Source organism: Strigops habroptila, chromosome 10 (assembly GCF_004027225.2).
Source record: "Strigops habroptila isolate Jane chromosome 10, bStrHab1.2.pri, whole genome shotgun sequence".
In the NCBI taxonomy this organism is placed as follows: domain Eukaryota; kingdom Metazoa; phylum Chordata; class Aves; order Psittaciformes; family Psittacidae; genus Strigops; species Strigops habroptila.
Genome location: NC_046359.1, coordinates 15,868,745 through 15,881,513, shown reverse-complemented (window position 1 = coordinate 15,881,513; position 12,769 = coordinate 15,868,745). Strand labels below are relative to the sequence as shown.

At 39.8% G+C, this 12,769-nt stretch overlaps 1 protein-coding gene across 10 annotated transcripts in view; it reads left to right on the top strand.

The window, feature by feature from the left end:
- Positions 1–12,769, top strand: part of TOMM20 (translocase of outer mitochondrial membrane 20) — a 113,779-nt gene that overhangs the window by 3,495 nt on the left and 97,515 nt on the right. For 9 of the 10 annotated variants that reach the window (XR_003993438.1, XR_003993435.1, XR_003993437.1 and 6 more), the window contains exons 2-5: positions 1,623–1,669; positions 2,365–2,446; positions 2,728–2,870; positions 10,329–10,493. Coding sequence is in view for 1 of the 10 variants with exons in the window: in XM_030499146.1 (XP_030355006.1) it covers positions 1,623–1,669; positions 2,365–2,446; positions 2,728–2,870; positions 3,965–4,009 (317 nt within the window). In the remaining 9 variants the exon portion in view is untranslated. Of the gene's footprint in view, positions 1–1,622; positions 1,670–2,364; positions 2,447–2,727; positions 2,871–3,964; positions 9,816–10,328; positions 10,494–12,769 lie in introns of those variants that run through there. The other variant, XM_030499146.1, reaches the window with a different exon arrangement.

Below are 12,769 nucleotides of genomic sequence, written 5' to 3'. Positions count from 1 at the left end.
TTTCAGGTTAAAGTGTATGTTATCATATGTGATCAGTGGCCAAAAGCTTTTATTAAGTACTTTCAGTTACCAGCATGTCTTTTTTTCTATATCTCTGAATACTTAAGCTGGTAAGTGATATCTGTTGTGTTATTTTAGGAGATGTCATAGTCTCACCAAGAAAACAGAATTTCCTCCTGAAAACGGTGTCCAAACATTACGCTGTTGCTCTTTGTACTTTTCACTGATGTTTTCATGGAATGTGCCGCAGTTGCAGTGTGGCTTGTTTTGATTGTGGAACGTTTCACATGCTGCTTTTTTTTAAATTTTTTTTACGTTAAGGTTTTGTGTATGAGCACAGCTGGTTTGCCTGGTAGCACAGTTCAAAGTTCTGGGCAAACTAATGCTTCAGAAAACTTGGAGTGAGCTAATTGAAGACACAAACTTTCAAGAAATATATATTCTTTAATATTGAAAACAACCATAGTGGTAAAATTACAGAACGCTGCAGTTCTGTATGACACATTTTCTGTATATGAGTTGAAAAATAACGTACACAGGTCAGTAAGTTGTAGAAATTCGGGTGCAAAGAGTTGCTAAAGTATTGTAGAAGGTAAAAGGGTGATCCATGTAGTTAGAATGTGAACTCTCCTTAGATAAAGAACGCTTGATCTTGTCCGTAGATTTCCCATGATACATTATCATGGGAAATCTATGCTGGAAAATAGTATTCTTGAATGTCTGCATCGTGTAGACAATTGCAGATTTTTAACTCATCGCCGTTAAAACTGCTAAGTCATATTTGGAACTATTCCCAGCTTGTAAAATTGTTGTTTAACCATAGGCTGTATTTTAAAAGTTATATTGGTGTAACTGTTTCAGGTGATGAACGGATGAGTTACAAAAATTATTATTCTCGGTAAATCAGTATTACTGTAATTATTCCTTCTTGTATGAATAGCTGCTACTATAAAATACCTTTCTACCTGCCCAAGTGCATTAAAAGCAAGTCGTATATAATTTTAATTACCCACTTTTGCTGGAGTGGTACAGTTTTATGTTGCAGACCAAATTTATGCCTTCAGGTTGAGCAGTTAAATCTGTGTATGTTTGCTTTCCTCAGATCTCAGAAATGTAGACTTTAGGATTGCTCTTGCTGTGGGATGGTGAGATACTGCCACCTGTTTAGTTCCCAAGGCTTTGCTGTAAAGCAGCTGGGAAGGTACATTTACGTACTGTGACCTGCTATCGAAATTAGATAGCCTTGACTTGTAGGCACTAGGCAGCGTTTCTGTGTTTTATCATTGTTAGAAACCATGTGGAGAAATCCTGTATTACTCTGATTCTCTTCCCGTCTTCATGCCTCTAGTGCATGAGGCCCTGCACGGTTGGTGTTTACCGTAGCCAGCAGGAGGAAAATTACCATTTTGAGTTGCTTTTCTACTGCCAGCCCTCTCATTAGACCTCTAAATGATATTCTGTTGGGGAGAGTGGGTTGCAGCCTTGTGTTCAATCTTCAATATTTGGAATATGTTATCAGTTTCTTATTTTGAAAATAACTTTGATTTGTTCAGTTTCAAACTGTAATCTGAAGGATTTTTTTAATTGCAAATTAAAAATGTAAGATGTTTTTATTCTTGCAGGAAGGAAGAAACAGAAGCTTGCCAAAGAGAGAGCAGGGCTTTCCAAGGTAATACTGTGTTCAATAATGCAGTGCTATTTTGAAACATTTTTAATTTGTAGCATTTGTAGGAATTGTTTAAAAGTCTGTTTTGATGCCAGCATTAGAAACACTTCTGCAAACCCGCAGTCTTTAGTTTCCCTAATGCTCATAAATGGTTGTTCCTTTTTTGTGTCAGGTAGAGGCTAGACACTGCAACATTTACTGTGTGGTTTGGTGGTGTTTTCCTCTTTGTTATGTACAAGGACTTTGCAAACTTAACTATCATTGATGTGATACACCTGTTACTGAACTAGATAGCTTTTTGCTGTAATTATTTGATTTCTCTTTCGTTGTTGCTGATGGATCCTGGAATAAAAGATAGAGTTGTCTTAACCAATTGTAAGAAATATAGTTGTGGTAGGCATGGCACACCTTAGAGTTTATATTTGCTACAAAATTGTGAACTTAATAAACTGAGTAGCAGTATTTCAGGCTCTGTCTCTTTACAGATTTGTGATGTGGTGACATGAGACCTGAGTCTGATTTTCAGAGGCATTCTCCTTAGTGATGACACTTCTAATTTATGGGTTTTTTTCCTAGTTTCAGTGTACAATATGGTTGTGTGTGTGTGTTTTGATTTCAGTTGAGAATGAAAGTTTCTGTTAGCTTGTCCCTTAAACATCAGTTAAAAAGCAACTTCAGCTTTACCATGTGTGTTATAGTTGCCTGATCTGAAAGATGCTGAAGCAGTTCAGAAGTTTTTCCTTGAGGAGATTCAGCTTGGCGAGGAACTACTAGCTCAAGGTAATAGCATTTTTTTTTTCTGAAGGGTAAGTTGTAAAAGAATTTTTCTTTACCTTTGCTAGAAGATGATTTTTATATATTAAGATCTTTTGGGGAGTCAGATTCACTTAGGAAAATCTGTTTACTTTTTTCTAACCTTCTGTGTTCAGAAGATCCAGCAGGAGAGGAGGAAAGAAAAGTGTGGATTGATTCTCAGTAATTTAATCTACTGTTTATGGATGTTTTATGTAAATACAGTGTGGAAGAAGGTTTATTTCAAAACACTATGATTTGTTATACAGGTGAATATGAGAAAGGTGTTGATCACTTGACCAATGCCATTGCTGTGTGTGGGCAGCCGCAGCAGCTATTACAAGTTCTACAGCAGACTTTACCACCTCCAGTGTTTCAAATGCTTCTAACTAAGCTCCCTACAATAAGCCAGGTATGTGAAACGTTCCCTGTTGCTTTGGTTTGAAAATAGTTGACCTACTTCTCTCATCCACTATGTCAGCCTTGGGTATTGTTTTTTGTAATGGTTTTTGTATATGTTCAGTTAGATTAAAAGAAGCTTTTTTTTCACCTGGAATATTAAAAAGTGTATATGAAGTACACCATGTAGCATTAATAGCAAACAGGGTAAAATAGAAATACAAAACTTCTCTCATGAGTGGGGTACACTAAGCTCTCTTCACATAGAGACATCTGACTGCAGCTCTGGTACCGTAAGCGGACTCACTGTTTCCTGCATACAGGTTGGGGGCTCAGAAAAGCAGTAACTTTCTTGCACTGGGTCTTGAGTTTTATTTTTAAAAATTATGTATCTACAAGTGCCTGTAAGTGCTGTAAAAGTCCATTAGAATTAGTCTGTTGCTTTTGCTAGCATGTTGCTTCTGGGCCAGCTATAAATGCAAAACGTTAACTAGCACCAGAACACGACACGTTTGGAAGCTTGGCGGTTTCCCTGTGTATAAAATTCCCTCCCTTTTTAGCTTGAGTACTGTCTAGGAAATGTCAAAGTTGGTGATATGCCAGCAGGTGAGTCTGTTGTAAAATAATGTGTTTTATGTTCTTGGAAACGCAGGGGTACTCCCTAGTGGTGTTACCTCACATAAAGCAGAAACTCAGTGCTGTGCATCAGTCAGCTCGCTTTACGGCTCAGGGCTGGTTACATTTTGGTTTAAGGTCCATATAGTTAGTAAAAACACTGAAAAGCATCAGGTACACGAGATGTAAAGGTCCAGGGAAACAATGATGAAAAATGTTTCCTTAGAGAACAGTGGCAGAAACCACACAGAGGTCATCACTTGAGGCTGATAGGATATTGTTCGACTTCAACTTTGTTAGGCATTGCACAGTACGTAATTTCTGCAGAACTGACTTCAAACACTTATGTCAAGTAGATCACCATTTTTAACATTAATTGGTTTGCTCAGTAATTACACTGCTTAATGTTCAGTGTAAAATTACATTGCTTGATAATCAGTTGCCTACTGTCAATTTTATGTAATTGTGAATGAGTTTTTCTCCTTCTTACAGAGAATTGTAAATGCACAGTGCTTGGCTGAAGATGATGTTGAATGAGGTCACACCACAACAGGGGGAAAAAATGTTTTCTTACCCCAGAAGATGAGCATCACTAGGGGCATAAAGGGGCAAACATAGTAGTTAATGGACTGTGTACCACATCGGGTTCTACCAGAGTTAAAATTAACTTCGTGTAGGTGGGTTTTGCAGGATTTTATTTATTATCCCAGTGAAAAGTGTATTTTGATAAGAATTCATTTTATAAATACACTGTGTTGAGTTATCAAAGTATCACTAACTTCATTATTATTAAAATATGCAGTTGTAATGTTGTACATATAAAGACATAAAACTACGACCTATTAAAAACCCAATGCTCATTTTTGAAAAAACAAGGTTATGGCAATAAAGATTTATCTGCACTTGTGTGTCCCTATAGTACTACTTTAAATTTCAGAACATCTGGGTGTCAGAGCAAATGATCTAAAAATAACATTAAAATTTATTTTTAATGTTAATGCTGGTCTTCCAATGCTTTTAAGTTTAAAACCTTGTGTCATTTCCTGAGCAAATAGACGTGTGATCATTTAAACAGTAACCGATCACCTTAGAAAGAGATGCAAATCAGAATGAGAATAGATGGCTGGCTGCAGAAAGAATGACAAATCCATTTGTCAGGAACAGTAACATCTAAAGTGATGCGAGTCAAAACTTTCTCTGGCAAACACGAAAGCTCTGTTATTGCAGGTGTCTGAAATAAAGCTGTTTGGGATAGAACCTGGGGCAGATTGTAAGAGCACAAAGGCTGGAGTTTTTTGAAAGCTCGAAACCTCTTTGTGAGATAGGCAGTTAGCATTTCAGTCTCTAGTCTTCAAGACCATAGAAAATGGTTGTTAACAGTCTTTGGCATTTGTCTTAAGAAATGAAATTGCACTGATAAGGTAAGATGATGATATCCCCAGGCTAAACGAGCTAAAGCTAATGGATTTAGAAAGATGTTGTAAAATCTTGGTATGGTATGATACCATAAACTTGAACTTAGGTAAGTTTTCCTTTGCCAGTGAAAAGGAGGCAAGTAATATACAGGCTCAAGTGAGTAACAAAAGTATACTTCTGAAAGCAAGTTTTCCATGGATATGGTGTTCTAAATGTCAAACCAGATTGGCTTCTACTGTTTTCTGGTTTTGTGCTATCGCCACTCATTTGGCAGAAGAAGCAATGAAAAATGCTGCTTTGTATTTGTGGTGTGGTGACTTTTTTTAACTTAAGGAGAAAGGGAGAATTCTTTGAGGAGTCTGTCTTTCAGAACGGCTGATAGTTTGTGCTGATGATGCCGATACAAGGTACTAGGTGGCATAGTCCAAGTAGAAGCGAGATACTCAGAGAGCACTTTAGCCAACATTCCCATCTGTCACTGTCTTTTTAGCCTGGTGTAAGTTTCTGTAAAGTCACATTCTTCCAAACCGTAGGTCTCAGTGTTTCAGAAATAGCCTTGCACAGATCTTTCGAGAGGTTAAACGGATAGTTCATGGTCACCTAACAATCAAGTATCCGAGTTTGGGAGTAGAAATCACTCTTACTGAATCAGTCTGCTTAGGCGGTTTGCCATGGGAGAGAGATTTCCCCCTTAATTCCTTGAAAATACAATTTCCTAAGATTTGAGGTGCTGTCGAATCGTCCTGTAACGCAACAAATACTAAAGTTAATGGCTGGTACAAACAAAAATTTCATGAAGAGCTGGCTGTAGTTCAGTCTTTTTGTTGTGTTTGAATTGTTCAGGTAGCATAAGGGAAAACTCAGTAGCCATAATCTTCAGGTGACAATGGCTGGTGTGCTCTTTTCATTTTAATTTGTTTTAGAGGGACAAAGTTATTCTGTACCTAGAAAACATAAGAAAAACACTGTGAAATTGCAGAAGGGTCTACGATTTTTAATGAGTACAGTGAGGCTTTCTGGAGTTCTTCTTTCTAACCCTTACAAGCAAAAAGTAAGAATTCATAGGTTATGCTGGCAGAACTGTTGGCATATTTACCTGCTGTCCTTGCTAGTGGTGGTTGCTTCAGCGTAGTATCTTTTTGGTTCAGCTTTTAATGTTGTCTTAAAGTAAATCGAACTCTTCCACCCTGCCTTGAAAAACAAACCCAAACAGCATAAGACAGAGGTGGCACCCTTCCTTCAAACCTGAACAGTTTTCTACACTCTTTGGTATAATGTCAACAACTTGAAGTCACAGTTTAGTTTACAGAAAGCTCTCCTGAAGAAAATTATGTTTTAGCAAAGCTGGATATCAATTCTGATTCTGATGGAAGACTTGATGATAGTCTGTTTATGTCTACAAATGATCATTGCTTTCATAAACATCATAGACACACATTACTTTAACCCCTTTTAGTTTTCTTGATTCTGAAAAGTCAGATGCAGACAAAATTTTAGATCGCGTAGGTTTAAATGTAGTCTTAAGTATAAATTTGTTCTCATATTTGCTTACCCAGAAGTACCTGGTTAGTATGCTAGAGCAAACTGATACCTGTTTTCAGTGTCTTGGCCAATCAGGTGGGAACGTTGAATCCTTTTAATAAGGCTTAAGGTGGTTTCTTTTTTTCCCCCCACATCTCCTGATGAAGCTAGCAACTTACAAACTGTGAAGACGTGAGGATATTGTCTGGAATGAGAATTGGCTGTTGCTCCAGCAATGGCAGGCTGATGCTGGTGTAGCTAGCATGCAAAGCCCACAGATGTAGGAGGCTGTAATTTAGAACTGGTTTCAGCCATCAGCAAAGTGCAGGTCATTGGAAGTGCAGCGGTAATGATGGATGTATTGCATCAGTTGCAGTAATGCCGTTGTGTTAGCTGTGCATAGTACTGTGTTTTACCTGTGCAAATTAAAAAAAGGAGGAAGTAAGCCATTCCAGTTGTGCATTCGCTGCTGCTGAGCTCTGTAATCTTAGTTTACTGCAGGTAAAACTACTAATCTTTTTCCCAGAAAGTGCAATCTTCCCTTCTGTGGTGCTGCAAGGACAAGGCACTTGATTCCAGCACTAAGAGGATTTCTCATAAAGGAAATTGGAGGTCTGTTTTATGCTGGGAAGTCTCCTAGCATCAGTTATGAGCTTCTTGGGCAGCTTTTATAGAAAAACCTTAGCTAGTTTCATGATCATGCAGGACTACCTTTGATGTCTCACCATTAAGTTTTGTAGATAATGGAATCGAATCCAAAACCAGAGTGATCAGGCACACACTGAATCATCTGGCACTAATTTCCTTACCCTGGGGGATGACGGAATATTATTGTTGCCCTTAACTTGAAAAATGGAGAAGTCCCAGCCCTGCTGTGTAGGAGGCCAGCCAGCCGTCATCAAAGCAAAGCTCCAGCTATTCATGCACCCAGAAGAATCTTTCTTAAGTTTCATTTGTACATCTGTTGATGGTGTGTTTAAAGTCCCTGAGGCTGAACAGTGGCCCTACATGACCGTTGTGTTAAAATTAACATGAGTTAAACTTCAAGGGAATCTTTGAAGTGGTCACTAAGTGCTTTTAGTGAGTGTTTCAAAGGCACGTTGTACTGTACACCCATGCTTCTGCGTTTTTAAATATACGGATATGAAAAGGGCTGATGTGGAAAAAGAATTTCTTCAAGGCTTCTGTTGTACCCAAGTCTTGGTTTGTTTTTTAATGTGTGCTTACACTGACCAGTATAGCTAACGGTCGTCTTTATGCACTGACCAAAGGCCTGTTGCAAAGAGCTGAAACTAGTGTGTAATTCACAAGGACTGGGCTAGCTTTCATCAGAGGCACTCTGGAAACTGAGCTTCTGGTGTGGGTAACAGTGCTTGTTTTCTGCCTTTGTACCAAAACAGAGCCTCTCAAAGAAGATGTGGGTATCTGATGCTATTCGCGGAGGGCAGAATTTGCCACATCCCATGTATGTGTGAGTGAAGCCATAGGAAACAGATGGCCCTTCTGTGCTGTTTCTGTGCCCAACTGTCCAGCATACTGGCACTAGATAATGGGCAGCTTTTTCAAAGTACAGTAGTTTCCACATGTTCTTGAAAAGAAACTCCAGGTTCTCACTTCTTTCCCTGCAGTAGAGGCTTACAAGTGCTAGTTTTACAGAATATTTGCTGGACATTTTTCAGTAAGGTCACTAGCCTGTTTTCCAATTGCTGCTGTAATCTAGTAATCATGAACTCCTAAAGGCTCTGTGCTATAAGCTTTTGACTCCAGACATGAAGTCCCAGTTCCTGTTTTGTAAAGGTCAGGCCTTGATTTAATGGGTTGACATATGTGTGTCTCTCTGCAGTGCTTGCTCACAATTACCATAATTTCCCTTACGCCCTGAGGATGTTCTTGACTCATCTTTGGGGTGAGAGGATGTCTGCTGGTGCTCACCCCCTGTGTGATAGTTGCTGAATGGAGTGTTGTTGCAGCTAGCCCAGTGTTGCTACAGCCTGCAAATTTGCCCAGGTGGTCCATGCTGCAAGACAGTTATGAATGGCTTTCATGTATGAAATTGATACTGTGCATGGAGGCAGAAAGCAGCTGAAATCAGATAGTTCCACTTCTTCGCAACTTGGACCCTTGCAACTGAAAACCGATTTGGTCACGCAATCATTTATTTGAGCAGGTCTTAATCTGAACAGCAGAGGGCAGTTGTGCACACACTTTCTGTGCAAGCTCATCCTGCAAAATCCTGGTTTTTAGAAATCTTCGTGTCTGGTGAGGTGATGCAATGCAGCATTTTGTCCAGACAAATTTGGTACAATGTATAAGACAGGATTGGTGGGGCAGCAGTGGCACGTGTTTCTACTGATACCTAATTTTGGCTTCTAAAATTCTGTTTGGTTTGTAGTGATGGCATGACTGGAAGGATTTTCCTTTTCTTTCTCTCCATCCCTCAACACAAACCAGGTAGATATATAAGCATTGTACAAGTAAAACTCTGCAACAAAATGCAACTGAATCTCATTCCCAGGTATGCAAGAGAGGAGTTTTCTCTTGCCTAGCTGTGATTTTCCTGGATGAGCTTTGCTGGCTAGAGTAAAGGAGAGCACCTGTTAACTGCAGTAGGGGTGGAAGAGACTGCCTGGAGTTGGGCTCTGGCCGTGATGGCCCCTGTGTGGAGGCCTAACCAAAACAAAAGAAAGGGGGGGACACATTAGGATGTTGTAGGTTGGTGACAGGATGCAGTTTCGCTGCTGATTGAATTTCGGCTTAAGGTGACAAAACCTACTCACCCTGTTGCAATCCTGTAGCTGTCATGAAGTGAGCTGCTGAGGTCTCTCTCATGGCTTGAGGCAGCTATTTGTGCTGAAACTAAATCTTAACTGCTCCTGTACCTCAGAAGTGCTTTTTCTTTGCTTCCTGGGCTGTATTTGCAGTGTATGTTTATGCCATACAAATAAATGGAAGTTTTCAGCCCTTGTAGCTGTCGTTCAGCATTTTTCCAAACATTCAACTTGTTAGTAAGAAATTCTTCAAGGTCTGCTTAAAACATGGCAAGAATCTAGAGAGAGTGAGCTGTTTATTAAAATATATTGTCTCTGCAAACTGTGCTTCTCCTTTCTTAGGTCAGTGTGGATATCTTACACCCTGTAAGATAGCCTGGAAGATACAGAAATTTGCTATAACAAACCAATCTTTGCCTGTTTTGGCGTGTATGTAAAAGAGCATTTCCTGGAGCTCTGAAACAACCTGGTTAGCATCTTTTGTTGTGTTTAATATTTAATTAGAAGGAATGTATATTCAGCTTTGATGATTAAAATGACAATGATTATTGCATGAATTTGTTAATTATAATGCAATGACAAATTAAATGGAAAAATGGAGAAAAGGGATTCTTGAGCAAGCATGTTCTTTGAGAAACTCTGGTGTTTTTAATTGATAGTACATGCCTAATCAATTCACAGCAGTATCTCATTATTGATGGGAACAGTCTGGTTTTGATGGAAATTTGCTTTCACCACACATTGACCTGGTATAATGTAATATCTTGATCCTGTAAGTTACTGCAGTGAAGACTGCCAGTTCCTAGAATTAAGGAGGTGGAAGTTTTTGACTATATAAAGAAGAGAAGCCCCATCTGACCCCAGGTTGCAGCCTCCATGTTTATTGAGTTCTAGTTTGGGTGTTTGCTATAATGACACTCAGCTGAATTTGCATAACCATGAGGGGGTTGCTATTTGATTTACATTTAATTTGCTTTTATCTCTCCATCTGAAGTTTTTAGCTTTAACATTAGGCCCCTTGGCTTATGTTAGAAGTTGCCTGACAGAACTAAGGGTCCTTTATTACTTCTCTGTAGGGATGTTATCTACTGGCCATTTGCACTGGCAGAATTCTTAGCATGAAATTATTATTATTACTTCTGTATCAGCAGAGATGTGTGTGGCACTCTGAAGAATCTGTCCAGATGAAGCCTCTGCTTCTGCAAGCTCACAGCCTGCGGTCCTGATCCTGTAATTTACCCTGCATGGTCCTTTCCTCATGGAAACCTAAGCAGTCAAGAGCAGGACATTGGGACAGTGACACAGGAAGGGAGAAGGTAAGGTTTAGGATAGTATGATTGTTTTGGTAGTTACTGGGTGGGTGTTTTGTTTATCTGAATTATGTATGAAGCTCTGAAGCTTGCTTCTTTTCTACATCATACTATTTTTTAGACTGGCTAATCAGTGCTAGTTAGTACTGTCGTCAGGAAAAATTAGACCTCAACCAACCATAGACCTGCTTATGTATCATGAAACCTACCAAAAGATAAAAAAAGTATTAAAGACATTCTCTATAATTGAAAATATTGAAGCACAACACCCCCCAAACTGAAATCAAATCACATGAACTGTTGAGCACTGGGTTAATGATTCTGCTGGCAGTCCTGCAGTTCATAAGTGGCTTCTGCATTGTAAATGTAAGAAGCAATCTTTCAGGAATCCTGCTTGCTGTTTGATAGCAACTTTAGAAGGAACTCTGACTGTTCTGTCAAACCCTAGTAATCTGCCTATACCGTAGTGCCTGAAATTTGGTGACACCATCATGCAGGTAGGAAAGCTGGGACATGGGTATTAAGCAGGCATAAAGAAGGCAAACAGCATATCAATGCAGTGAGTCGGTGTCCACCTAGATGTTGGTGAATACATGTAAACCTGATCAAATGGTTGAAAACTGGAGAGGTACTTCACTGGGAGAAAGTTGTAGCCCAGTTTTGGACAGCTGACCCATCCTTAACAACACAGCCTTCTAAAGCTTGCTTCTGACTCTCGAATGTCCTCGTGGTTGGAGCAGATGTTATCTGTTGACCAGGGTGGCTCTAGCCTCCTTTTTCCGTATTGGAGCCAGTATGTGCAAAGGAGAGGATGAGATACCTGAAGGAGCTGGCTACATGGTAGCTATATACCCAGAAGGTCGGATGTGGTGTGTCCTGCCGCCCTCAAGGACCAACAGACTGGTTCTTAGTGGGAGCTTGAGCTAACCACTGGGGCACCTTGGCTTCTCTGGGCAACCATCGAAGGAAGTGCTGATAAGTTAAATTTGTTTTCTAAAGCGCACAGAGACCCTGGGATAGAATGTATGGATATTGGGGCAGTGGTCTCCCAAAGCTTTTTGTCATAAAATGTGAAGCAGGGAAAACAATTGGCTCCTATGTAGAATCTCTCCCTTCATAGAATCATAGAATAGTTTGGGTTGGAAGGGACCTTCAAAGGTCATCTAGTCCAACCCCCTTGCAATGAGCAGGGATGTTTTCAACTAGATCAGGTTGCCCAGAACCACATCAGCCTGGCATTGAATGATGATATTTTTATAGCATGAATGAAATTTAAAGCTGGAAGACAATTTTCAGTCTGACTGTTTTGAAAAAGCACTCCAAATGACTGAAAATTTCACCTGGGATCCTCCAACGCATGGTCACTTGTGATGTAGCTGCAACTTTTAGTGAGGTGACGTTTGATTTGATCTGGAAATCTCTTTGTTCAGTCACTTTTCAGAATGGTGTTACGAGACTCTGCCAAGGTCAGGAGTTTTTGCTGGGAGGAAGTCTTCGCTGGGTTGCCCTCAAAATTTTTCATCAGGCCTGTTAACATTTGTTGTTAGACTATAGATCTTTTCGCAGGTGGATGTCTCCTACCTTGGGCAGTGCATTTTCAGTAAGAACAGTAATCACACTCTCATTTTAAAGAAAAAATTAAGCAGCAGATTGCGGTCTGACAGAACCAGCAATGGCTCAGACTCAGGATTTTTCATGGCCTTTCCTTTTTTTTTTCATCTTACTGTTCAAATTCTGCCTCCTCAACTCCTGATAATGTTGCAGGTGTTACATGCTTGCTGTTGGGGTTGACAACACAAGCATTGTTGGTTGATGCAGCAGGGATTTTGTAAATTCAAAGTATTTGTAGGTCATCATAGTGTTCGTAGTCACCAAAGTATTTGCAAAGGTCACCACTCTGGGCTTTTGAAGAAATGCTGCTGTAAGACTGATTCACCAGAGCAGCGTAGGTTTATGTTATCTTCATTTTGGGGAACTGAACTGTGTTTTCCTTTCTTCTTGGAAGACCACATTATATTTGCTGATATCAAAGAATATCACCCTTGTTGACATGGTTGTTTAGGACACATGCAGTACAGCTGTGCTTCTGTGAAGCTTCACAGGACTCAGAGCCTAAAGGCACAGAGCTAACAATGAGCTAGACATACTGTCCTTCGCACCAGGGCCAAATGCACTCTTTTGCTAATCACCTTTCATTGCCTGTAAGCTGTGAGGGTGGTCATTTATTTCCAGTGGGAAGTGGAAGAACAGAAAGTACTTTGCCATGAGGCAGAGCTTTGTGG